Source organism: Notothenia coriiceps, unplaced genomic scaffold, assembly GCF_000735185.1.
Source record: "Notothenia coriiceps isolate Sejong01 unplaced genomic scaffold, NC01 NC01_scaffold00005788, whole genome shotgun sequence".
Lineage (NCBI taxonomy): Eukaryota > Metazoa > Chordata > Actinopteri > Perciformes > Nototheniidae > Notothenia > Notothenia coriiceps.
The window spans coordinates 211,814-238,106 of record NW_011338489.1 but is presented as its reverse complement, the minus strand read 5'-3'; the positions used below and the strand labels follow the sequence as shown (position 1 = coordinate 238,106).

General features: G+C 41.3%; 2 protein-coding genes across 3 annotated transcripts in view; one reads left to right on the top strand and one right to left on the bottom strand.

The window, feature by feature from the left end:
- Positions 1-10,841, bottom strand: part of prkdc (protein kinase, DNA-activated, catalytic subunit) — a 29,061-nt gene extending 18,220 nt beyond the window's left edge. The window contains exons 1-36 of the mRNA XM_010768563.1: positions 10,576-10,841; positions 9,687-9,763; positions 9,507-9,611; positions 9,327-9,401; positions 9,097-9,205; positions 8,877-8,989; positions 8,621-8,720; positions 8,470-8,525; positions 8,308-8,338; positions 8,075-8,232; positions 7,830-7,976; positions 7,556-7,720; positions 6,769-6,937; positions 6,561-6,610; positions 6,341-6,457; positions 5,989-6,138; positions 5,777-5,886; positions 5,519-5,678; positions 5,225-5,311; positions 5,000-5,119; positions 4,756-4,915; positions 4,524-4,633; positions 4,051-4,138; positions 3,762-3,925; positions 3,503-3,655; positions 3,089-3,196; positions 2,748-2,974; positions 2,565-2,659; positions 2,157-2,259; positions 1,937-2,070; positions 1,614-1,844; positions 1,252-1,478; positions 958-1,166; positions 692-824; positions 340-498; positions 18-221 (exon numbers count right to left, since the gene is read on the bottom strand). Coding sequence (XP_010766865.1) covers positions 18-221; positions 340-498; positions 692-824; positions 958-1,166; positions 1,252-1,478; positions 1,614-1,844; positions 1,937-2,070; positions 2,157-2,259; positions 2,565-2,659; positions 2,748-2,974; positions 3,089-3,196; positions 3,503-3,655; positions 3,762-3,925; positions 4,051-4,138; positions 4,524-4,633; positions 4,756-4,915; positions 5,000-5,119; positions 5,225-5,311; positions 5,519-5,678; positions 5,777-5,886; positions 5,989-6,138; positions 6,341-6,457; positions 6,561-6,610; positions 6,769-6,937; positions 7,556-7,720; positions 7,830-7,976; positions 8,075-8,232; positions 8,308-8,338; positions 8,470-8,525; positions 8,621-8,720; positions 8,877-8,989; positions 9,097-9,205; positions 9,327-9,401; positions 9,507-9,611; positions 9,687-9,763; positions 10,576-10,735 — 4,764 coding nt within the window. The 5' untranslated portion in view covers positions 10,736-10,841. The remainder of the gene's footprint in view (positions 1-17; positions 222-339; positions 499-691; positions 825-957; positions 1,167-1,251; positions 1,479-1,613; positions 1,845-1,936; positions 2,071-2,156; positions 2,260-2,564; positions 2,660-2,747; positions 2,975-3,088; positions 3,197-3,502; positions 3,656-3,761; positions 3,926-4,050; positions 4,139-4,523; positions 4,634-4,755; positions 4,916-4,999; positions 5,120-5,224; positions 5,312-5,518; positions 5,679-5,776; positions 5,887-5,988; positions 6,139-6,340; positions 6,458-6,560; positions 6,611-6,768; positions 6,938-7,555; positions 7,721-7,829; positions 7,977-8,074; positions 8,233-8,307; positions 8,339-8,469; positions 8,526-8,620; positions 8,721-8,876; positions 8,990-9,096; positions 9,206-9,326; positions 9,402-9,506; positions 9,612-9,686; positions 9,764-10,575) is intronic.
- Positions 10,842-13,384: 2,543 nt separating this feature from the next.
- Positions 13,385-26,293, top strand: part of LOC104943220 (rho GTPase-activating protein 29-like) — a 31,695-nt gene continuing 18,786 nt past the window's right edge. For both annotated transcript variants that reach the window (XM_010768561.1, XM_010768560.1), the window contains exons 1-2: positions 13,385-13,546; positions 14,653-15,066. In XM_010768561.1, the coding sequence (XP_010766863.1) occupies positions 14,751-15,066 (316 nt within the window). In that variant the 5' untranslated portion in view covers positions 13,385-13,546; positions 14,653-14,750. The remainder of the gene's footprint in view (positions 13,547-14,652; positions 15,067-26,293) is intronic.

Below are 26,293 nucleotides of genomic sequence, written 5' to 3'. Positions count from 1 at the left end.
CAAAATGAATGAGCTACCATGCTGGGGTTTAGAGAGGAAGCTTTCATGAGGCGTGGCACTGTGGTGTTCAGACTTCTCAGCAGCTCAGTGTTGATGGTCACCTGGAAGAGGCTGTAGAAGTACTCGCCGTGTGAGAAGCTCAGGAATCTATTGCTGCGACATCCAGATATTGGCACAGAAAGCATGATGGTGTTCAACAACAAGTCCACCAGTTGCTCACTCTGCAGGGAAACAGTAAGCATTTGTCCTTATTGTAGTCACTTGGCTGCAGCTCCAATAAATCAGTGTAAGTACTTTCAATGTATGTTCAAATGTAACCCAAAGAGAGGTAGAACTGACCTGTTGACTTAGAGAGAATGAGAGCTGAAGCAGGCTATCCGCCAGCCTCTTGGTATTTATGTCCAAAGATGGAAGTGCCTTCCTGTCCTCACCGGGTGCTATACCTTTATACACTGTCATCAGAAGTCTGGACCCGAGGGATTGGGCATAGGTGGCATCCTTTCACACCACAAGAAACCCAAAGAAAATAAGTGCATGTTCATTAAGTTGAGTTTGAAGATGTTCTGAGTGTTTAATGATTATGAAAACAGAATTGCATAGCCGTCTGAAAAACTTGAATAAATGGCGCTGCATGTATAAAGCAAGGTTAATGGTCACATGATAAAATATGAATATGACCCATGCCGAATACCTGACTGTGCAGGATAGAGCTGAGGAAGTCGGCTTTGAGGATCTGCGTACAGGAAGACAGAACCATCTCCATCTGGTCGTGGCGGCTCACAGTGCTGGTCTGGTAGAGGTCTACAGAACACAACTCCTCCACACTAGATACATTACATTTGGAAAGAAAATAATCCTGGTGTTGATCATTCCAATTTATTTTCAACTTAATCCATCATATTATATATTTATTTCTTGTGTGCCTCAAATAATACTAGTGAAAGATGATCGACATACCTGTTACGGGAGATTTTTACCCGCAAACTGCTTTCAAGACAAGAGCGGTAAGGTGAAGCCAGCAGGGCCTTCAGGAGAGGAACACACACTTCTGGTAGGTTCTTCATTACCTCAACATCTGCCATGTTGAAACCTACAGCTGACGGCTCACACACCACAAGCGCAGTCAGCTTAAAGAAATCCGAGACAAAAAGGTCTTGCTCCAGAAGCTGTGAACAAATGAAGGACATTGTGAGTCAACGAAAGGGAAAATCAAGGTTCTTTTTTTTTAACGTCAGAGTGATTTAAATTCACCTTCCAAAACTCCTGGTCTCCTTTGACAAGAATCATGGTGGTAAACTCCAGCAGGCGGACAGTGATGGTGCACTTGCTGAAGTTGAACTGGTCCACTTCTCTGGGGCTGAAGTGAGAGGTCTTCTTGGCGAGAGGGAAACAGCTCTCCGCCGCTTCCAGTTCTTGAGTTGACAGCTCGGTCACAAAGAAGCGTATCGCTTTAAGAAAACTTGATTTCTCCTCAGAGCCTTGACAGGGAAATTGAAAAAAATACAGTATTTATAGCGTCGTCAACAACAGACATATTATTTAAGTACTTTTAAGATTGCAAGTGTATATGTTGTGCAGTTGATGTCAGAGAGAGGGATGTCCTGAAGACTTACTAAGCATCTGATGAGGCTTGATGATTTGTAAGTGGATGAAGGTGTTGTAGCAGTCGAGGGCAGCCAACAGCAGGTCCATCCACTGCAGGGTGGCTCTGACACTGAAAGGCCCCGTCAGGTCCCTGAGAGTGGGCTGAGAGAGGAGACCTCCACCCTCAAATCGTGGGATCAGGAAGCCTTTGCCATGATCCTTCAGCATGCCATCCACCCACTGAGGTGGAGACTTCTTCCCTAAGTTCAATCATACAAACGTTATGTTAGTTCAATTCAACATTTCAATTCTTAAAATAATCACCATTTCTTCATGTGGTAGGATTGCTCACCTGAGAGGAGAGGAATGAACTCATAGAAGAGTTCCATGCATTTGTGGCGGCACTCGGTCTGAGGTCTGCCACATTGCTCCAGAAGCCATAAAAGCACATCAGAGAGGCACAGCTTTCCGTCAGGAGGAAAGCCCCTATGTGAATAGAAAGAGGAAAAACAGATTATAATGGAACATGAAGTATAATGTACTAGAACGCAGCTTGTACACAGAATACTAACCTTGGGACGCGTGTCTTAGCATTGTGCTGATTGAGACTGGGCGCCTTTTGATTGATGATTCTTTTCAGATGATCAATGGCAGTGCAACACTGCTGCACTGTACCTGAGGACGGAGGGATGGCAAGAACAGCCTCAGTTTTTTGCATATTTAAAATTTGTTTTGGTTGATTCATTTGCTTTTAAATTCAAATTTATTATTTACTTGTTTATTTGCCTAGGATTTACTTTTGCTTTTGATTAGCTATATTTTAAATTATAATGTTACTGTTAAGTGCAACGGAGCCTTGTTTAACACAACACGAGTGCATAAAAAGGTTCTTAATACCATTCTAAATCCAAAAAACACTGCTCTTAAAACATACATTACTAATTATTGTTCATACATTGCTAAAGTGGAAGATCAATTACCCAAAGATCTCTCATCTGAGTGTGCAAGAGCCAGGCTTTCGACAAATATGACGAGAACTTCAAAGATGAATTGCTCCACCAAGGACTTTTCCTCCCTGGAGGGACAAATACACAACAGAAATGAGATAATACAGTACACAATCCATCATTTTGGAAATGTAAAAGCAGAAAAAGGCAATGTACCTGAATTGTCTGTAGATACTATTAAATGCCAGGGCTGCACCCAGTCTTTTGAATCCATTGGGGTGGAGAGCCAAGCTGTAGATCCGCTTAAACAAGGACTTCATGTTAGTCGGGCTCCTCTCCTGCTGCTTTGGGGTGGTTTGTTTGATCGACCATTTGACAAACTCCTCAATGCAGCGGCCACAGAAGTCTCTGAGAGTGCTATCCATTGGGTCAACCACACCATCCTGAATAAAAAAAACCCAATGTAAGCAAAGGTCTAAGTGTCTTCTTAGGGTTTAGGTCATTTGTACTGATGCACAATTGCCTATGAAGCCCTTTATAGTATATAAAACACTTACCATAATGGCGTCCAGGACAGCTACTGTATCTTGGCTCTCAAACTTCTTGTTGTTTGTGAACCAATGAATCAGCTGCATTACCAGCGGTTCAAAGAGCTGTCTGGTCACCTGGTGAAGAAATGTCAATTCCCAAACATTACTGGCGACATAATAAAAAATAACAACCCGAGCTCTTCTGTAAGAACCAGGCTCTATTGTTCCCTCAATTGCCTTTACGCAATCAGACAGATATTTAGGCAGTCATTCATTTGTAAAAAGTTAAAAAAAATTTAAAAAAAGTTTAAAAAAAAGTTTAAATTGTAAAAAGGAATACAGCTTCCTTGACAGTATAGTTAATTAAAATACATTAGTCAAACAAATGTTAATGATATCCTTAAACTCCAACATATTCAAGGATTTTCTGGGGGAACATACCTGATCGACATCACAGGCTAGCCGCAGCAGCACAGGAAACAGCCTCTTATGCAGCTTGTACATGGGAGGCAGTTTATTCTCCCCCTGCACCATCTGAGCACTCTTCCCCACCATGTACACCACTAAGCTGTGGAGAAGCTCACAGGCTGCTATCTGCATCACAAGAGAAACTGGATTAAAATAACATCTTATTTTCAGTTTGGTCATTCCTTTGTCATCAAACTAGCTTGTGGGAAGTCTTTGATGCTACAGGACACACCTTGGTCTGTCTGTCACTGGTGGACAGAGCCAGTTCGCTGATGTGAGGCAGAAAGGGGTCGAGGTAGATGACCGGCTTCATATCGGCGAACGGCACTGCAAAGCTGAGCCGTTTCTCAGAATCCCAGGCGACAAATTTCTTCATCGTTTCCTCTGATGAGACCACTAAATGTACAAAAAAGAGAGAGAGGCCAATGATCAACAGAAATAGCAATTGTCTACTCACAGTCAAACCATAATTCTTGAGGAAATACCAAAAATGATGGCAGGTAAATTCTGAAAATCCTCACCAGTTACAAGGTTCCTGTTCAGCTTTCCTCCCAGATGACCGAGCAGCTTCACCACCCTGAGCCTCACAATGTCAAGAGGAGCATCTTCCTGCATTAACATAGAATTCATTTCATGTTCACAAGTTCAGTTGTACTCGTATCCATTTCTGTTCTGCATGACGACAAGTCGTTAACTATGATTTGTAATAGTTATAAAGTAATTTAGCTTTATAAGAGGTAAAAATGGAAATTAAACGACTGCAGGAACTCTTAGTAATTGTGGGGGTCTTTAAAATTGGACAAAGCATGTTTAACTGTTTCTATGTTTGTATTGCTGTACTTATGCAGTGAACAAACTACTAAGGAATTAAGTATACAGTAAATTAATCTTGTTATACAACTGCAGCCAAATTCTGCTGGATTGTAGATAGAAAAAAAAAAAAACAGTCCTTCTAGAATACTAAAAGATTTCTTCCCACTTTCCCGTTCAGTACCGTGTTGAGCTGGTTGGATTTTTTCATGAGCCGTGTCAACACTCGTTTGTATCCTTTTTCACTTTTTGAAGACAGAGAAGACATCACCTCCCAGTTGCTCTCATCTTTGTCTAAAGTCAACAAAAATCTGCATTAGACTTTTTGCTTGGCAGATTTCTTTATCTGTTTAACTGAAATAATGATGTAACCAAACAAATATGTGTGACCTCTCTTCATACTGTTGCAGACTTACTGTTAGTGGAGGTGCTTTTCAGGTATCCATCCAGGAGAGGAAGGATGCTGGTGTAGCAGTGCTGCATGGTCTCCAGAGGAATGTAGGAGGACCAGTCTTCGAGGGCGTCCAGGGCGGCGTTGGCCAGAGGAACGTGGCTCAGACCCAACTTCAGAGCCGTCTAGACACACCCAAAATAAAAGCTGTATTCATACATCCTTATCTAATTCACAAAAATACAATCAAACAAATGAAAGAACCCCACCTCCAGAGCAGGACAGTAGGCCTTGATGTCCAGAGCTACGATGTTGTGGTGCAGCGAGAGGACAAAGGTCAAGCAGGACGCCAGCAGCTCGTCTTTGTACTGCTTCATTCTCACACACACCTACAGAGAGACACACGTCACGCTCATCTCCTGCATATACATTTCCTCTGTAATGATGCATTTAAGTTTGTGACATTCCCAGGAAATATTTTTAAAACATGTTACCTCTTTTCCGAACTTTGAGAAGAGTGCAAAACAAGAACTTTTCACAGCGTCACTCTGAGGGGAGGAAGAGCTTCTTGTGCCAACTCCCTGTCGAAAACAGAGGGAAAGTAGTGATCACTTACATTGAATATATAGGAGAAAAGGTCATATAGAGGCAATACAAAGTTTGTTTTCTGCTATTATCCTATACTACTTTGATATTCCTTAAATGTATTCCACTGGTAGAGATCTGTGTGGATCCTTTTCCAATGCCCTGAAAAATAAAACAACAGGATGCCTTGGTGGGAATATTACCTGGTAGTACTTGATTCTCTTGCCGATTCTCATGGTGACAGAGAGCAGCTTGTAGAAGCCACTGACGAGTGGATTCCGTATGGAGTGAAGGATAAGTTCATGGCTTAATGGATACATCCAGGAGTCAAAATACTCCACATGTTTTTTCAGCAACAACTCGCTGCAAAAAAAGAAGAAGGGTGTCAAACAAATCGAATCACTTTTTCAAGACCCTTATAAAGTCTTGAAGATCACCTCTATGTGTGTAGTCTTCATTACCTGCAGAAGTCAACCAGGTTGATAAAGGCAGTGAAATCTTTGATCTTGTTGGGCAACAGGTGAGCTGTGGGGTCAGAAGAGGGCAGGACGTGGGCCGCATCATCTGGAGCCTGACAGACAAAGAGGCATGAATTAGGGTTGAATGGACAAAAAGGCTTTTGATGAATCCATCATCTCTCATCAACCGACTATGATTTTCAATGAGACCTCACCTCCTCTCCTGTTGCAACTTTCTGCACAGACAAGTCCAATTTTTCAACAATTCGGAGAATCGATTTCACCAGCTCGTCATAAAGCAGACGGCTCAACGACAGGAGAGCAGCGTTCTGACTTTCAAAATCTCCATCCAAAAATCCTGAGTCCTGCAAAGGAGTACACACATGTAAAAAAGCCGTTGCTTAAGAACAAAGAAACAATTAACCTGGCAGGAGACAATGTAGACAAGAACAATGCTTATATCTATGTTGTGGTATATAATGCTTATGAAGGCTGCACACGTAAAACCCTGAAAAACGTTGCCTGTTGCCAAAAGCATGTGATCATAAAAAACTAACATAGCTGTACCTTCAGCCGATCACAGTCCAGAAGGCTTTTGAACAGGGCCAGATAGTTCTGACTGGATGGAACTTTCCACTTTCCTGTACGCATTTGGGAAGATTGAGATTGACCACCATCTTTGTCCTGAGAAGGGAAGGACAGAAAGCATATATCAGCACAGTAAAACACTTTTGGAATTATCTTTTAAATCAAATTATGACAACAACATCTGAAACATGCACCCGACCTCGGAGAGCATGATGGGTTTTGAACAGACACGGATCAAGCCCTGGTGCACTGTAAAATAATAAAAAAGTAAATTCATTAGCCGATGTTATGTGCTGTTAGAATCCTGCTCTTAGTAAAAAGGTTTATTTTTACTTTATTACTGGGTCTCTTCACTCATTTCTATTTCATTACGGTCTTTTGGTATAACGTGCTGGTGATCAACGTACCCACGGAGCTAATAAAGCTCCACAGCACAGGTCCTTTGGAGGCCATGGCCACCAGCACCTTCAGGATGGACCTGCAGCAGACGCTCTGCATCTTCTCGCTGTACTGAGGGAAGTTGTCGATCTGCACCACCATCAGGCGCTCCAGGAGGGGGGTGTACACCTCTGGAACCTGACACATTGAACACATGGCGGATGGTTTAGGCCAGGGGTGTCCAAACTTTTCACACCGAGGGCCACATACATACAAATATACGAAGGGCTGGGCCGCTCACTAGAGGTATATTGCCTCATAAGTTAAGTTATAAGTCAGCAGAATCAATCAAATGTAGGTAAATGATGCTTGTTACTTGAATATGCTTTATGAAAACAAACAGCCTACATCCCAGCTGTCCATGGGGTTTCCTTTATTTTGTTGGCAGCTCATTCCTTAAAACAGGAGCCTCAGATTTATAATAATAAGGGGAAATAGGAAGCGTATATTTCAAGCTTGTTATTTAAATAAGTCATTAGGCTTTTTTTTTATCAACTTTAGAAATAGTTCTCAACTTTAATGGACTGAATGTATTTCAAACATTTGGCTTATTAACTCATGAACTACTGTGTAATATAAGTTTACATATATATTTGAGAAGTACAATATAAGACAAGCACAAGTTTTATTTGTGGGTCATATTTCATTATACTTTTTGAATTTGCTGAGGGGCGATTCAAAAATGGTCCGTGATAACATTTGTGATTGATTCAGCAATCTTTGCTCGAAGTGAGTGACTGACTGCGAGTGTGTTACCTTGTCCAGGTGGATCAGGACGCTCGCTATAGAGTCCAGAAAGCTGGGCAGCTGGTAGAAGCTCTCGTCCTCATCATCAGACTCCGTTAGGTACATCTGCTTACAGCGCTGGATCAGCTCTGTGTACATCAGGTCCACGTCTTGAGGGCAAACTTTCTTGCAAGGCTAAAAGAAGAAAACATGATTATTTTGTCTTGTATTAAGTCTAGAATGTAGATGAAACCAATTTGATATTTTACAACTGTAATCAAACCAAACAAGGCAATGAACATACGCCTGCAAAGAATCCATATCCTCTTATAGCAATGGACAGCTCCTTATGTGTCGAGTCCATGGTCTTAATGATGCCGCAGAACTTCTGCATGAAGAACTTCAACTTGCTTTTGTGCTCCTCGATATTATCTGCCACCAGAATAGCCACCTGAACATGATAATAAAATGAATGTTAATCTAAGTTGTTGGAATGACAAAAGATACATTATTTTTATCATGAAGTGGAAAAGCTTTGAAGCGTATTACCTGTTTGAGGAAGGCTTCGAGTGCATAGTAACTGGTCTTCTTCATCTCAGCATTGATGTGTCCGCAGTGCTTGGACATCACCTCGAACAAAGCTCTGTAGTTGTCCATCAGGCAGCTGCTGAACTGGGATGCATGTCTGGCGATTAATCTGAGCCCGGCTGTTTGACAAACAGAGACGTATTAGTTTTCAGGGCGTTTTATCTTCAAGGTATTATTTAAATGGCAGGTCTTACCAAATGTGACAGCATAGCGGCTCATTTCCACCTACAGCAAAAAGAAGGAAAAACAAGCAATCACAGGAGTCATGTTACATAGTCTCCCATTTGATGCAAAAGCCAATAACATAACATTTATAGGGATAAATAAATATATTTTATAGCAACAATGACATTTACCTGGGGACTGATTGCCTTCATGGCATATTGAAAAATGTCCTTAGATGTTGCTGGGTCTGCAATTCAGAGACACAAATAATTGTAGTATTGAAAATGTTTGTCCTCCATTTTGGATAAATAGATACTGCAAAGAAAATATGGTCATTCACACCTTCTTCCATAGTTTTGGGGAAGTTGACCATTAGTGCGGTGATTCCTCTCAAACATCCAGCCACAACATACATTTTTGGTTCCTTAGTTAAAGAGGTCATCTAAAACACAAATGAAAAGCCACATTGAACAAGCTGTGTTGACACAGAATCTGAAGAAAAAGCCACACTGATTTTTAAAGATAGTAATTTTACTCAAACATCTGACCATGATTTTTTTTTCGGTCTATGTCAATTCACTTGTATCTGTTTGCATACCTGTTCCTTTAGCTCTCCGAGATAGGCTTTGTAGAGTTTGTCAGAGTTGTGGACCATCTCGCTGGGATGAACTTCTGCGAGAACTCCCAACAACTCATAGATTTTGCCGAGGACTACGATCAAAGATATAAAATGTTTATGTTAATACATATTCATTGCCTGTATAAAGTTATTCTCATTACGATGGTGCCTTTGATTCAGGCATTAAAGGAAGTCTCACCAGAGTCTGCTAGTTTGGTCTTCTGACAGAGTTCGCTGTAATATTTGTTGAATATTTCACAGATTCGAAGGTCTGCGACCACACTGGAAGCTTTTGTTGTTTGGAGAACCTGTGGAGAGTTTTTGACAAGAACAATGTCTAAGAAGCTTATCCAAACAACTTATTTTCATGCTCACACATTTATCAACCGTACTGTATGGAAAGTGTACCAGATGCAAAGAGAAACCAACCTTTATGAGGAGATCCAGCACTGGAGCCCTACACTTGGCCAGTTTTTCCTTTGTATACACAACCATGCATGTGTTCTGCACAAACAAAGCAATGAAGAGAAACAACATACAGTACTTGATTCTGGAATTCACATGAAAATACTAACAATCTTTTAATCTGGTTTGAAATGGGGAACTTACTCTTATGTCAATGGCGTAAGTCTTCTCCCAACCTTTGACTCTTGGTGAGACCCGGTCCAAGAACTTCTCCAAGAACCCCAAGATCTCCACTCGGGTGTCCCGGAACTGAAACACAGGTGTTTTCGGTCATCAGGAGAACTTTTCAGTGACTTTATTAACGAGATGTTCAATGATACCTACCTCATCTGATGGCAGGGACTTCCTGATGAAGCTGAGCAGTCCATAGTCTTTGGAGAACAATAAGGACGTCTGTAAGGCTTCAAGACGAGGAGGATGGGATCAGAAGGAAATGTTAATATTTGTTTTTACATTCTTCTTATAGTGTGTAAATCACAATACCAACACTAAACTATGCACATTGTTAGCCCAATTGTATTTTAATAATGAATACATTTGTCGGATTATAAAGCAAGTATGATGGATTTTGTTGCTACTGTACAGCTTAGATAAATAGGGAGTGACTAATGTCAGCCCAGAAACAGACTACCAGGGTCAAGATCTACCATGTAATAGGATAATATAACCATATGTTGAATAAAGTATGAGCTAAAGAATGACCCCCTGACAAAAGGGTGCCTTGGAGGTAATTTGTGGTCAGATGGAACAACTCCCTGCAGACTGCACTACTTTCTGTTGCAAATCCACTTGGGTTTAATACTGAAAAACTTATTATTTGGAGATTGTTTTACTAATTCCTTAGTGCATAGGCCTACTTCCAATGGAGTTATGGTTAGCCACCTGCAAGCTTTGCTTAATGTCACGTGGTACTAACAGTGTGTTCTGGATGAGGTTACCGCCCACAACAGTGAGTTTTGGCGGAAGAACATTGTGTGATGCAGGCAAACTTAATACAAACCGAAATCTGAAAAATATTGAAATTGTTTCTGCACGCCGAATGATTATGTTCCTTATAATACATCTTAAATTACCTTATCCTACAAGTTGTTCATCGCGGGTTAACAACAACAGCATCATTAACACAAAATGGCCATATTGTTATTGTAGTTTGGCGCGGACACAAAGCGTTTCTGCTATCTATGGGAATACTTGATGGACTTCATTGTCTTACCAAGTTCATTATCGGTTGTTAGCATGCAGTCCTGTGCCAAATCACCGACAATATCGTGACACTTCAAAGCTGCAGCCCGTGGGTCTTCATCCGAAAGGGACTCATGGAGTTTCAGAAGAAGCCCCTGGATGCCTCCAGCAGTGTTGCTGTCGGAAGACATATCTGCAGACTGGATCTAAGGTAACGTTAGCATCGCATTAGCATCATTACTTTCTCTCACAAGTACACTGTGAGAAAGAACTCTGAACAGCACTGTCAGGCATGCACAGCCATTCAATATCCAGTTGTGAAGCACGCACATCAGGAAGAAGTATGGGATATGTTTCCTTCAAAATAAAAGCCCTGGCAGTGAAGGTTCAAAGGACGTTATGTGACATAAGTGACAGGCATATCATCTGGTGGCCACTTAACTATGGGTGCTATTGTTACAAATTGACTGTATTATCTAAAATATCTCCTAAACCTCTGTCTAGTTTGGAAGATCAAACTGCTCACTTTTCCATTGTTAAATAGATCGACTTAAAACTATAATTTCTGCGTTGACACACCTGGCCTTGATGTTTGTTATATGTGCATGCATCCCAATCAATCCCAATGAGCTTTAATTCTCCATTTGGTGTAACACGTACCTGTCTGTTTGCACAGTTGTATCTTGAAGAGATCCCTTAATTGCTACTATGAACCTGTTTAATAATTTATAACAATGTGCAACATTTAATTCCATTATGTTTCTTCTTTTGAATTACCTACAGCAGGACATGTGTTGTGCCAAATTATGCACCCCCGCCGTGAAATGCACCCCTTGTCACGGGAACGCGCATTTGAAAATTAAACGTTTATATATGGGCATAGATTTGTCTCATAATTATTTGTGTGAACATAAAAATAATTTGTGTGTAAATATGTGATTTGTAAATGTAAAACACAGATTTGCAAACTCATAAATAAATGTGAGAATGTCTCCGTACAAACGGATCTGCAAAAATATATGGAATTCCACTGTAGCGCCCGGTACCTTAATGGGAAACCCTACATGTTTGAGCATACTTCTGGTCAATATTTTCAAAACACAATTACCAACGGAAGTAAACAGGAACTCTCAAACAAGTTATCATAAAGAACATGATATTTATTGTTTTTTACGAACAGATAGATTATACAACTATTTTTGGAGTAGGAACATAATAAACATAAATCCAACAAACCGACTTGTATTGCTTAACATTATATATATATATATATTTTTTTTTTACAACGTATTGAAAGTTAAATATTTCAGCTAATACCTGATTAGTACAGCATCACCACCTACATCGATCATTCTAAATAATTGAAATAAATACAAATATTATAGCATTAATGTCTATACTACTGAATTTTTTTTTTTTAGTATCTTTCTGTGCGGCATGAAGCAATTTTAATTTTACGATAATTTGTTTGCTATTTTTCTTATCACTTCGGTTTGGCAACTGTATTTTGAAAACCTTTACAGGAAGTACTGATAAGTGATCATGTTGAATCAGTTGTCTAGTGTCTAGTGAACAAAGTTAATTTATGTAAGTATAAAAATCATTTTATATTTTTCCCTACAACAAGAAGCAATAAAAATTGTAGTTTTATGATCGTTTTTTAGCTAGTGTCAGATAGTTAACTTCCGTTTGGTAACTATTTTGAAAATATTTACCGGAAATACAACTATGTAATAATTTCTGTATTTACGCTAGCTTGACGAATACATTGCAGTTCCTCTCTTTGTCCATCAGAGGGCGCACATTACTTTACCTACAGTCTATGATTTCAGTGGCCAGTGAACTAAGGTAATTTACTTAAGCATGTACAATATTGAGGTACTTGTACTTTACTTTCGTTTTTCAATTTCCTTCTGCTCTATAGGTTGACTCCACTAAAAAGAATAGGCCATTGTTTTACTTTAAAAAAGAAAAGCATTTAATTGTCATGAGTGCATACTAATGAGCTATTAGTCTCAATTTATAGTAACCTTTGTCTGGCAACAAAGAGTTATCTTCAAGTGTTACAGCAGCATGTAAATAAGGCATTTCGCATAATGTAACAATGAAAGTGTAAAAAAAAAAAACATATACAGTAATTATAAACATTTAAACATTAGAAAATAAAACAAAACTTAAAAGTAAAATATATACATATTGACAGTGAAAGATATCTGTGGACTATCTTTAGAATTTACACTATGAAGGGCCAACTTACTTCTCACGAAATGTAAAAGTAAGATTACATTAAGTTTGCAAGAAATTGCATTTTAAATGGAATATAAATGTACAAGGTACACACAGCGCGAAGACACTATACTATTTAGATTGGTGAATTATGGTTGTTGAGGGGGAAGTGTTGGAGTCCGGTTATCAAAGAGCTCCATAATAAGTAATTCCAAATAATGTACATAATGTATTAATAGTATAACAAATCATTTTCATATTATTCCCTGCTGGAAAAAAAAACCTTTGTAGTATCTATGTGTGAAATAAGAAACAATAAACATTGTAATTGTATGATCGTTTTTTAGCTAGTGTCTATTAACTTCCGTTTGGTAACTGTATTTTGAAAATATTCACTGGAAATACAAATATGGAATACATTGCAGTTCCTCCCTCTGTCCACCAGAGGGCGCCACACAAACACACGCATGCACGCACGCACGCACACACACACACACACACACACACACACACACACACACACACACACGCAGGCAGGCACACACACACACACACACACACACACACACACTCACTGTTCCAGCCCACAATCACATGGAGAGAGTAGGCGATTCAACACAGTGAGCAGAGCAGACAGTGAGGGGTTTGGGTACGGCTGTGAAAAAAAAGGATAGCGCAGTGATTGTGGATTATTTTGTCTTTTTCAAGACTAAACCTCGGTCACTTTTCCGCTCTAGGATTGTTTCCGGCTGAAATGTTACAGGACCCGACTGCAGGTGTGTAATTTAGTCTCATGTTTTAACATTATGTCTGGGTTACTACAACAGCAATTTGTTGCTGATGAATAAGTTTACACAACGTTCAAAGAAAGAAAAGTCTACTGACAGTTTCACCCGCTTCCTAACGTTAGTTTAATCTGTTTTAATCAACTTTTACACGAACTCTGTTCACATTTAGCAGCTAATTTAAATGCGGACGTTTGCTTGCAAATAGCCTAGCGTTGCTTGTTTTAGAGGGAACATTACTTTAAAACACCAACGATATAACTTAAAAACACAACACATGTATTAGCCTACTTCCACAGAACATACTTACACTTTAAGAGTGTTCTTCGAGTCTTCTAAACTAACATTAAACGCAAATGCCGACCGCGAGCTAGCATTCTGAATGATATTTTATGACAAAAACGTTTTTTTTTATACATTCCAAATAAACTAACATAATATATATCTTTATGAGGATTACTTCTGTCTCGTTTTATTCAGCAATAAACTACAATTAATACGTTTCCCGATTTTTAACCAGCAGTGTTGTGACCACTGGTCACCTGTGCAGGGGACTGAATGACCACCTTTACCTTACTGTTTTCTCTATCCTAGTTTTCTTCCAGACACTTTAATGATTTTTTATTGAATGTGGCTTACATTTTACACAACATCGTTGTAGTTGCATCAGAATCATTTAGGCAACCTGTTTGTGTTCCACCACAGCTAAAGACTGGTTTATCAGATTAGGTTTTGGTTTGTAATTGCTATCATTATTGTATTAGGTTCAAGAATGCTGAGACTTGCCTAAAACTACAACGACTACTTGATTGTATTCCCTCACACATTGTTAAACACAGTCCAGCACTATCCAGGAACACACACCTAATTTAAAGGGAATACAGGAAATCCACATTAAAGGAGAAACACCTTTTCTCAACACCTAAAAAACGTTTGTAGTGAAACTGAAGCAGGTTAAACATCAGTCAAGTTGTAATTTTTTATGTGGGGGCGTAAATCCTGCCAACACATCTGGTAATGTGTCACACCTCAAACTGCCAGTGCTTCTATTCCAAAAAGATCTTCTCAGGACTAATAGTCTTCTCTCTCTTTGGCAGATTCCATCCTCACTGTAGTGGTGCAGTGTTGAGTCTGAGAAGAAGCTGTACTGCAGGATAACCCTCACCAGGCCTGAGGGCCGTTGGACGTATAAGACATGCTGGCTGCCATTCTGCGCCAGAGCTCTGGTGGAGGAGGATCAGGAGGTGGAGGTGGCAGCAGCAGCAGTGGCGGTGGTGGTGGACCCAAAATGTCTCTAGGTATCTCCCGACTCTCCAGCTCCAGCCTGGGTTCAGCAGGCCCTACCACCGTGGGCCCCTCAGGGCCTGGCAGAGCCTCTAAGAGCGGCTCGGTCAGCCCGGAAAGCCCAGATATCCCCGCCTCAGACCCGATGTACATCATGCAGCTGGTCAGCGATGTGCGCAAGTTTGCTGATGTGCTTCTGCAACTCAAAGAAGTTTTCAACTCCAATGGTATGTTTGGCATTAAGGGAAATGTCCCCGAATACACTCATTTATGATATCCTGCTGATGATAGAGAAACAGCCACACATGCTCAAGTAACTAAACAATACTCTTCTGAGGTAATGTCTCAAACCTGAAAGCAACAACAAATGATTGTACGGATGTCTGCTTTTCATAAGTTCCACTTGTGAGTGTTTCCATGCCCTAACATCTTGTTTTCCTGTTACTGGTGATGACATGAACAAATCATTGGGGTGACACTTGGCTATCTCAGTTGGTTAATTATTATTTTAGGCTCACAAATAATTGAATGCGTTCTGAGAATGAACTGAATAGTGGCAGTGTAGAGCGGTAAAAAGGGGAATAGTGTAAGTACAGCAAAATGGAATTATAACGGAACACAGCTGTCACTCAACCCTTGTTTACACACTGATGCTTTCACCACAATGTACACAGCCCCAGGTCTCTCTGCCTGTTTGGTCCCGCCGCGGCCTTGGCTGCACGGTCAGTCAACCAGCCTTATCTCACTTTGAGTTGGGTTCTTACCCTTTCTTGTTTCCATCGGTACAGTAGAAAAACACAGCCATTCACCAGTCCCTGTAAAAGCTATAAGAGTTAGGATGAATTCCTGCATGGTAAAAAAATATATTTCTGGTTAGTTTTGACATGCCAATAATTATGTGATCAGTTAGAGTTAATTAGCCTGAAGGAAATACTCTTTTAATGGATCTACACTGAACCACATGAAACAGAAACAGCATTCCAGCAGGAACTTTAAACGCCCAAGCTTAAAAAAAAACCCTCTTAAGCCAGTAATTCGTAAGCCATCCTTTGTCAGTTATGAAATGGATAATTCCCCGTACCATAGTTTGCACTTTAGAGACTTTCTCCTGTCTGTGTTGCTGTGTATATTTATGTGGCCGGGCGGTTATTACATTCCTGCCTTGGTATGTTTTTGCGTTGGCTTTTGGATCAGACCCAGATTTGTTAATCCCGAGACCTGGCATAAAGGTCTAAATAAGATGAGGTGAAGGAGCTGGTGGTTCCCTGTATTCCCCCTTCACCCTGTGCCATGACACCCTAGCCCTGGAGAAGAGGAATCCCAGGCTTTGTTTTTTGTCTGAGGGGTCAGTAAAAGGTGCTTGACCTGGCTGGACATGTCGGCATTATAGAGAGAAGGGCTTGCAGCGTGCACATTTTTAAGCTTGAGAGACTTTTCAGTGACCTGTCAGCATGCCAGGGATCAAAGCAGTAAATCATCATGTGCAAGAGATCCACGTCTGCAGATTTGTGGAACAGAAGAAGGCTCGGTTTAAGCAAGAAACATACCTCGCGCTTTCATGGCTCCACCGTTTCAGTTTTGAGCGTTAACAACCACAAATGATGTGTTAACTTTGTTCAGTTTAGTAGCAGATTAATGAGCGACAATGCATGCACATACAGGTTCCTGCTGTGGGCCAAGGTTGCATAGCTGTCATACTAGACACTTTGCCCTTGCTTCTAGTGATTAAGAAACCGGTTTATGATGTGCGCTCTCTCCAAATAACAATAACAAGGACTGTGAGCCGAACTGTAGAAGAGAATACGTTGAATTGGTTTAAAAATAAACTCATGACGAACATAATTCAACAACTTTCAGCTGACTCTGCCCTAAATGTAACTGAACACAATGTACAGGTCCAGTACACACAAAGTACAGGTCCAGTACACACAAAGTACAGGTCCAGTACACACAAAGTACAGGTCCAGTACACACAAAGTACAGGTCCAGTACACACAAAGTACAGGTCCAGTACACACACACAAAGTACAGGTCCAGTACACACAAAGTACAGGTCCAGTACACACAAAGTACAGGTCCAGTACACACAAAGTCAATTATGCAAACAGAGATGCCAACACATGATAGTAAAGCCAAGCATTCCCATAGGAAGGCCCATTCTGGATAAATACAGGAAAAGGCTTATTTGGGAAAGTAGGCTGTTTACGATGTAGAAATAAGAGCGGCGAGGGAAGGAGCAAAGGGACCATTGTGTCTACTTTTCATTTTAAACTCCAGGATTAGGAAGATGTTGAACAAATAGCAAGTCGGGACAACATTTATCCAAACACAGCTATTTGATTGTGTTTAGTTGCTTGTATCAGGATTGTTTATGTCGTTAATAAACGCCTTCACAGTGCCATTGTTAGGGTTTAGCACTCTCTGGCTTTCGCACAGCTTGCTAGCAGATTGTTGGGAGTCACTGACTTGTGCTGTGATTGGATGTGATTGAATCCCCCCCTAATTTATGGCCATATTATCTCTGCAGCGCTTCACAATGGTTCAAACCTCTCATTATCCTGGCCACTCGCTGAAACCTAAGGGAACCCTCCTTTCCCCCCTTTTTATATACCAAGCAGGGCCAATAGTCAGAGCAATATTCAGCTCGGAGCCTTGTAGCCCTTCGCAGCAGTGCCTGCATTCACACTCAATGATGTGACACCCATTGTCTCAGCAGGCCTCTGCAGGCTAACATGCTGCTGCTAACGGGCAGCTTCTGCAGAAATGATACTTTCCCAAGTCAGGAATAGCTGTGGCCTGTGGGATTGACCCCTCGGGGGTTTCTTCCGTCAAATCCATTAAGCATGTTCTATCTTTAACACAAATGTTCAACCTCAAATCAACCTTAAATGGTAATTATAATGCAGCTGCTGTTCAGTTGTGGCGATGACGCATGACTGAAGAGATTGTTTATGTGTTTACAGCTCCGTCAAAGTGTGACAGATAATAACACTCTTCCTTTAGAGTTATAACCTTGCCAAGTGGACACTTATGAAAGAGATGTCAGTGTAATTGGAAAGGATTATTATTTTGGAAAAATGTGTCTTAATAGATGACTTTTGGACTTTGACGGTGAATGACTCCTCTGAAGCGCTCCATCATAAGATCAGCGTAACAAACATCCTGCCAACAACAGAATGCATAACTGTTGCTGTGTTCAAAGAGCTCTGCCGAACATTGTTGTGCATCTCAGAACTCATTTCAAGCGTGCAGGTTGATTGTTCTGGCTGGCTTGGTCAGGTGTGTCATCAATGTGTTCATGCTCTGATGCTGTCAAGCAGGATGATGGCAAATGTTAGGCGTCAGCTGCTTAACAATGAAACGGCACCTCGCAGTCAGTGAGGCTGAGGACAGGGCATTACAGGAAAGCTTTTTAAATGCAATGATACACTTCATGTATACAATGATTTAAATCTTTAGTAACTGTTTGTATTATGAGTTACTGAACATCTGAGATTAACATAGGTTCGATGTCTTGGGTCCCTACTTCTGCAGTCCTTGCTTGGATCACACCCATCTACGAACTCATTTGACCTCAAATACACGCCTGTAAAGTTTCCGTGGTGACAAAAATCTATTCACAGACAGAAACAATTATACCTGGCAGGTCTTCAAAACTGCTTCTGTCTTACTCCCTACTATAGTAGACGCTCCAGATGCACATTTTGCCATGACGACACACGCGGGCTCACAAGGTAGAAAACAACACTGGGGACTCGGACATACATTTGTTGTGAAGTCATGTATCGAATGATCCATTATTTATCCCCCATGTCAATTTCAATGCGTGTCAAACTACCCAAACCTGATGGGCGGAGCTCCCCTCAGTGCGAAGATCCATCCCGCCAATGAATCTCCTTAACGTTGCGCAATCCCAGGCATTCTGTCATCATTACTCAGTTGTTAAATTGTCCCTGTTCATATCTGACTCGTGTGGGCACATGAGTCATATCCCCTGATGTCAGCGGTGTTCTTTTTACTTCCAGTTGTAAACACTGTGTCATAAGTGTCCAAAGTTAATCAGCATGGCTTTTGGAGGCTCTCTCTTCACACTTATGCGTGGTTGTGGGTTTGAATGATTAACAGGTTGCTTCTAAAAAGGTTTCCCAAGTGTTGTGTAATGTTTAATGATACACTGTAATGCACCTGACTATGAATCGAGGTTAGCTTTTGTGGCAAAGAGCCAAACATGTTTTTCTTTAAAGAACTGGCATTAGTTTAAATATGCTGTAAAAAGATGTGGGGGAATGAGTGCTTTGTCCTTTTTGAAAGCCTGTTGAGTATTCTGCCTTAAGGCTAAAGCTTTGTGGGAACGTGACTCTGGTCTGGGTCCTCAGAGAAACCCTAAATTCTATTTTAGTGATTTGTATTCCAAATCACCCCTTGTGAAATACCAGCCTAATTTTATCCCTACTTGGGCTTTTCACTAACCATCCCAGACCCTCTTAATGGCTGTAACTGTGCTCTGTTTAGACAGTCTATCCCACTGGGTCGGGGGTCCACGGTAAAGCAATGCAGGCTTCTTCTTGCCTCCAAAAAGTTCCTTTTATGGTTCTTTTACTGTGCCCATAGTAAAAGCCACTGTAAATCAACCCAAGCACAAGACTACTAGGCTTCCTTTCTTTAAAGTTTTCCCGTTGAAGATACATTCACGGGTTGAGAGTCTGGTCCCTACATTTAATTTTCCAAAGATCTTGATTTAATCACACTGTTCACTTATCTCGCTAATTAAGCTGCCTACCAGGATTAATTACATTACTTTAATTGTTTCGGACAATCTTTGTTCAAAAGCACAGCTATTGTCTCAGCATTAGTTGATGGACTACTAAGGTTATTGCCTGGGATTAAAGAGCAGAGTACTGTGACATATGGCCGGTCCAATTATCCTCTGCCTGAGGAAATGGCACATTAAATCATATATTAAAGAACCATCAGCTTTTTAACAATATGTGCAATTATGTCACGCTGGTATACAGGTGGAAAAACCATGTTGACTTGTCAAGTTTAATAGCCCAACTCCACTTGAAGATTTGTACGTTGTTTTCAAGTTGTAACCCAAGGGAGCTCCCTCTCTTGTGTGTTTCTCCCCTTCCTTCCCTCTGCTAAGATTTATGGTTATGTGCACTGTTTTTGTTCGGGCAGTTTTGTTCCAGGAGGCTGTCGATGTCTGCCACACACAGAGATAAAGCTTCAGGATTCCCACACAGTACACATGAGAAGCCAAGGATCTCTGGGGAAGGGCTGTACTTAGAACAACTCTGTACTGGAGGCTTTGAAATACAAAGTTGGAGCTTTTATTCCAATGTAGCTGTTTTCTTCATTATTCACCATGGAAGATTTCACTACCTCCCATATGGGTGCGTGATCAGAAGACCCTCATCCTTCTTGGATTAAGGCTTTGAAACAAAGATGGCAAATTGATCCTCTAAATAAGCTTAAGTAGCCCTAGAATATGTGGTCTCTACCCCTGCGTTGGATTAAGGTCTTCTGGAATCAGGCAAGTGGGACAAATTATTCATCCAACAATACATTTGAGATACACCCGCAAGTATGGATGCAAAATGTATGACATGTTGTTTTAAATGATAGGCCATGTTTATGATTAATCACACATTTTTCATTCAGAGCTCATAACAAATATTTTCTCTTTTTGTGGTTGAAACATGGATTTGAATTTTTTTTGTTGCAGTCAATATTTCTCCTGGATCTTGTTCTGCCTGTTACTCGGCAATCCCTTCTCAGGTGTGTGTTGAGTATATCTGTAGTGAGAGATCCACTACACCCACCGTCTGTTTGTAACTGCGTCCAGTGAGTGTGCTTTGCATTAAAAGAGCACAGAAGAGTCAGTCATAGATACCTGGTCATTGGGTGCAGGTGACAGGTGCTTTTCTCACTATCAGCATGTCATCACGCTAAGTAATGGGTTTTAGCATGCTGTTCTTGTCATATGAAAAAACCACTTCACCGACTAACAGACATGAACTGTGTTTTCTCACGGCATGATGCAGGTATCCCATCCTCGCTGTGCACCAGTCATTCAGTGAGATTTTAGAAAATAGTTTTCATTCTTATACCCATTTTTTAAATCGATGTATTCAGGGTTAGTTTTAATTCCATAATGCGTTTAATTGGCCTTGTGTTTCCTGCCAGAGCCATGTGCCTGGGTCAGCCCCATGGTGGGTGCAGCTCATAACTTGTTAAAGGCCAATGAAGCTGATGGGAGAGAGAAGGATGGAGGACACTGTCTTTGTCCACAACATTCTGAAGTTGAGTAACTCAGTAGCTGTGCTCAGTGAAGGGAACAGAGACCCTGTTTGATGTGGAGACAGACTGAGCGTGAAGCATAGCCAGGACCAATTGCAGACTGTTCTGTCTTGTGAGACTCAAATGAGGTCCCATTGGGGAGAAAGTGTAGCGACTTGGGTGTGATTGAACTTTCCAAAGCATACAGCACAGGAGCAACCATACCTTTTCATCTCTTTTTCTTTATTAGTAAAGAATAGATCTCTTCTGCCATGGACAGCAGTTCCACATGCACATAAGTCAGAGTTTGTGAAAGACGTTTAAAGATATTAAAGGAAGCGAGTACAGCTGCAGGAGGCCCCTTGGCATTAGACATCAAGTACCTTCAACAGTTCTGACAGGTGTCAATCAGCATTACTTCCAGAGCCATGAATACCTTCAGCCCCATGTATGGCCGGTGTACTCGTGCTGTTCATTGTAACCATGGTAAGAAACTAAACATCGCCGTGTGCTCAAAGAAGGCACTTGTTTTTCTAGAGATGGTGTTCTTTATCTTCTAACAGGAGGTATTCTTAAGAGGCTCCGATGTGTATTTTGTCTCAATTCCTCGTCTTATGAACATTTAAGAGAATAAAATGCTCTGACAGTTATGAGAATACGTTTTTTAATGCAAGCTTTCTTTCACACAAAGCCCATTCTCTCAGGATTAGGATACTAGTAAAGCTAAACACTGTGCTCTTGTTCTCAATGCTGTGATTGCCCCCAAACCTCCGCCCCCCACCTCCCAGTGCTGCCCCTTGACAGGTGTACTAAAGGGGCCCATCTTTGTACTTTGTCGGACAGCGCTCCCACCTCTCTGGCCTGCTGATGTTCCTTTGCCTACACACACAGCTAGTGGAGCAAATGTAGTCTCTACAGCCTAATGCCTGACCAGTTTGGCTGCCAGCTCGAGGTTGCACGGTGGGGGGATTGGCAGTTTCTCTTAAAGAAAGCATAGTTGGAATGCCAACCTTCAGAGCTTTGCATCAACAGTAGGCGGTGGTGGTAGTGGTGGGGATGTCGGGGGGATATCTAGAGAGAAAGGTTGCCTGTCTTTCCTCACTCCGACTGACAGCTCCAAAGATAAATGAAAAAGAGGGGAAAACAAATTCTTCACTCCGCTTTGGGAATCTCATTCCAATGCTAACGACTAAAGAAAGAAAAATCCAAGTATGAATGTGTTTGCTCCAAAAGGATCATGGGACATTTGACCAGTTTGACCTTTTAATTATTAGGATACTTGTCTTTTCCTTATCAGATATTGATTGCCGAAGTTCAGGCTCATGTTAGTGAGTTAATATCAGCCATATTATATCTAAGTATTCATTTTTGGTGTCCTGATTTACCATCTAACAAGCCTGACTAAGGCAGTAGCCCGCAGCGTGGGAACATAAAAGCCCCCCACCTAGGTGGAAGGTGCTGTGTCGCTGTGTGTCTGGCCTAGGGCTCTTTTTTAAACGCTAACTCTTTGTGCATTAATTCATGGGGAAAAGCTTCAAAGGTGAAGCAACAGGGAATGCCTCGGTATGAGTATAGAAGTCTGGGAAGGCCATGTTCCACTGCCTTTTACCAGCTGCATGTAATCTGCTAATCCGTAGAGTGGACCGCCGTGGTCTGTCGACAGAGGTGGACCAGGGCCACTGACCACAGGAAGTATTTAGGTGTGGGGAGGGGGGATATCAAGGGATGTACAGACCACCCATTTCAGTGACCCTGCCCAAGTGTTAAAGGTTAAGTGGACGTATTTGAAAGGACCCCCTTATAGTTGCAAATAGTTTACATTTTGATTGAAACAATAAGTTAATGTTTTGCCTTTTGCATATACAGTATACCCTAACGATGCTGTACTCTTTAGTGGGTAGTGAGAATCCACTTGAACAAAACAAAGGTCATTGAGTCACACCATGATTGATTATTAGACCCAGATTTGGTTGTTGCTTTTAAAAATAGCGGCAAGCCTCAAAGAAGCCCCTCGAAACCTGGCCTTAACATCGTTTTTGATGAATAGAAAATGTCTTTGAAACAACTGCCACTAGAGAGTCTTGTTTGGTTATTTGTGGGCAAGTCGCTGGAATGTCCAGCTGTGGTTTGATTCAAAAGGCCACAATGAGAAGTTTTGATTGACATTGCTCAAGGCTAGCCTGTCCAACATCCTTTTTTAGCCCCCTCTGCCTTGAGCCGCTTCCATTTGATCGGACTTCTGCAGGCCCAGTTGTGACATGTTTAGTGATTTCATACTTGTTTTGTGGCAATAAGCACCCCTCCGTCCGTTCCCTCCAAAGTTTTGAAGCATAGATAATACATCGCTCCCATAATTTGTGATGCATGACTGAACATAGCTAGGGCCAGAGCGAAAGGAATGTTGCCAAGTCATATTGTGTCAGACCCTCATGGAAGTTTCCTGTTTCAAAGAGTCAAGCCATTGATGCCACGACCTCCAACTGATAGTTTCCTTATGGTACACATCAGTTAAAGCAACGGCATTATTTGTAATCAATGATGGCCTCTCACAACAATAACATACTATTTCTTGTATGGTAGCCTTCACGTGTATTGCATTCTAGAGACTCAGTTAGTGTCACTCAACAAATACCTGATTATTCTTTTGCTGCAATCAAAATGACACATCCATTGAACAAACCCAACAGTATAAAGGATAACAAGATTATGAACACAGATGAGCAGTTTCCCTTTGGTAAGGACAGTAAACACATTCCAGGTGTGGTCTATTACAATACTATGTTTGTGTATTGCGCAATATACAAGTCAGAATCTACTGTTGCATGACACCAATAGATCAAACTTTGTTTCACTGCTTGTTTTCAACAGTCCTGCAGATAACCAAACGTGTCCATTGCTTCAACCAAGCAGGTGAACATTGGACCTGCATCGATGCTTATACTGGTGGGGTACCAAATCAATAATTTCACATCCTGGGCTGTGTACAATGTGTAGGCAAAATGTAGCCTATTTTATTCCCTTTCTACACCAGATCATCAATGTTACCATATGGGAGCCTTTAGACTTATGCGTGCATATGTATAGGTCCATAACATTTCAATGTTGGAGACTAGGCCCCGCTCTATAATTGCATTACAGCGTATTAAGGTGTCATCTCGATGTTGAATGATCTGACAATGTTTTCATTATGGATCCCCCTCCTCCCCTCGCTCCTGCAACTTCTGTCCCCACTCCCAAACAAGAGGCTGGAATGTTGGGTTTCCATGACGCTAATGAAGTAAAAACCTGGCAATGTGCTACTGGCAGCCTCAGAGCAGCTCCTGATCCGCGGCCTCCTTCTCATCAGGATCAGAGTCTGATCCCCCTGTAGCCTTCATTCACCAGGGCTTATTATGCCCAGGAATGTCTCTCACTCGCTCCTTCTCTCATAACCCCCACAGAATCAGGGATGTGGGGTGCAGGGGTAAATTTGGGACAAATCCCAAGGGAGAGTACTACCCCAAATAACACACAACCCCCACCCCCCATCCCCACCAAAACTCCTCCCCTATCACTCCCTACAATCCTCCCACCACTAACCATCTCGCATGGACAAAGACACACACACACACACACACACACACACACACACACACACACACACACACACACACACACACACACACACACACACACACACACACATACATACACTCCATTCCCGCTGCCGTTGTGATTTATTGTTCCATAAATGCTTCATGTGGCAGGCCCATGAGGCCACTAACCCACTGTTTGCTAGTGGCCTCCGGGACAATAGTGAGTTTTCGGCACTCAAACACGTCCTCTTGCAAATCTTGGAGGTATTCACTGGGGTAAACGGAAAGATATTCCCTGCAGCTTGTTTGTTTTTCAGTTTTCAGGTTGATAATATTTGGAAAATGAGACATCTTCTGTTATTACAACCTTTTTTTTTTTAACCAAAAGTAAGTTTCATTTTGTTTTCCCACGTCGTAAACATGACAATACCACAGCTGAAACCAAATGCACTAGTCAGATGTTCCTTTAACCACCCCTCCCTGGTGGGAACGAGTCTTCCTGTGTCTCTGGCAGAATGGCAGTTGAGGGGTTAAATAATCAGTCTCTGTACATTACCCTTGGTCCTGCTGAGCTGGTGGACGCAACCATAATGTCTTGCTAATTAGCCTCCATTTAGGATGGTCCAATAGGCCACACAACTGCCATTGAAGATTGAAGCCCGTGGAGCTTTGCAAAGGAAGACCCTCTGTCTCGTGGGCATTCATGGTTTAGGCTTGTCCTTAACAAACCTCTAGCTTGCCCAAGCTTGATGCATCCAAAACTCCTGATTCAGTTACTCTGTTAATGAATGGGGTGTATAACCCGTGTAGGGACGATTTAGGCCAATGTGTGTATTTTGTCATTGAAAGGATTATGTCCATAAATTGGATCTAAACTGACCAGGACCAATTAGGGGATTAAGTTAATTGAGGCAGCTCATTGTAAACTTTGACCCTTATCAAATTATTGTGGGTCAGGGTTCATGAGAGAGAGAGAGATATCTTTAGGAGGACTGGTTCTACAAACAGTTAATGCAAAATATTGCAGACCTATAGTTAACGGAGAATTTATGTTTTATGGATTTTTTTAACATTTTAAATCTAAAGTACTGTTTTTCTTTTATATTTAATTTTGTTTTTGTTTTTTATGCTTACTTCTTGTTAAACATTAAGCTGTCTTTGGCTCTTTTCTGCTGTAACAAATGTAAATGTCCCCTCTGTGGGACGAATAAAGGTGATCTGATCTGATCTGTTTGCATTAACTCCATATGGATGATATGACCACAATTACTTTCAAGCTCAATCTTTCTCCTTTACGGGTAAACTCAGCGCAGTATGAATACAGCCATATAAAACAAATCTTGTATAATAATCCAGACGACCAACAAAGAAATGACCTTCTCTTTACCCATGTGCATTGATTATACAGAAGTACTGAGTCTGTTTGAGGTATGTTCCGCCAAAAGCACACCGCTGGCCCTTTTCCTGCCTCGTGGGGACTTGGGCAGCTGAAATAAAAGGCAGAGAAGCTTTCATCATCAAAAACCACTAGGTCCTTGGCAATAGAAGGAACTGTGCCTGACATTTGATGAAGATGGATTAAAAGGGTTGCTATGGT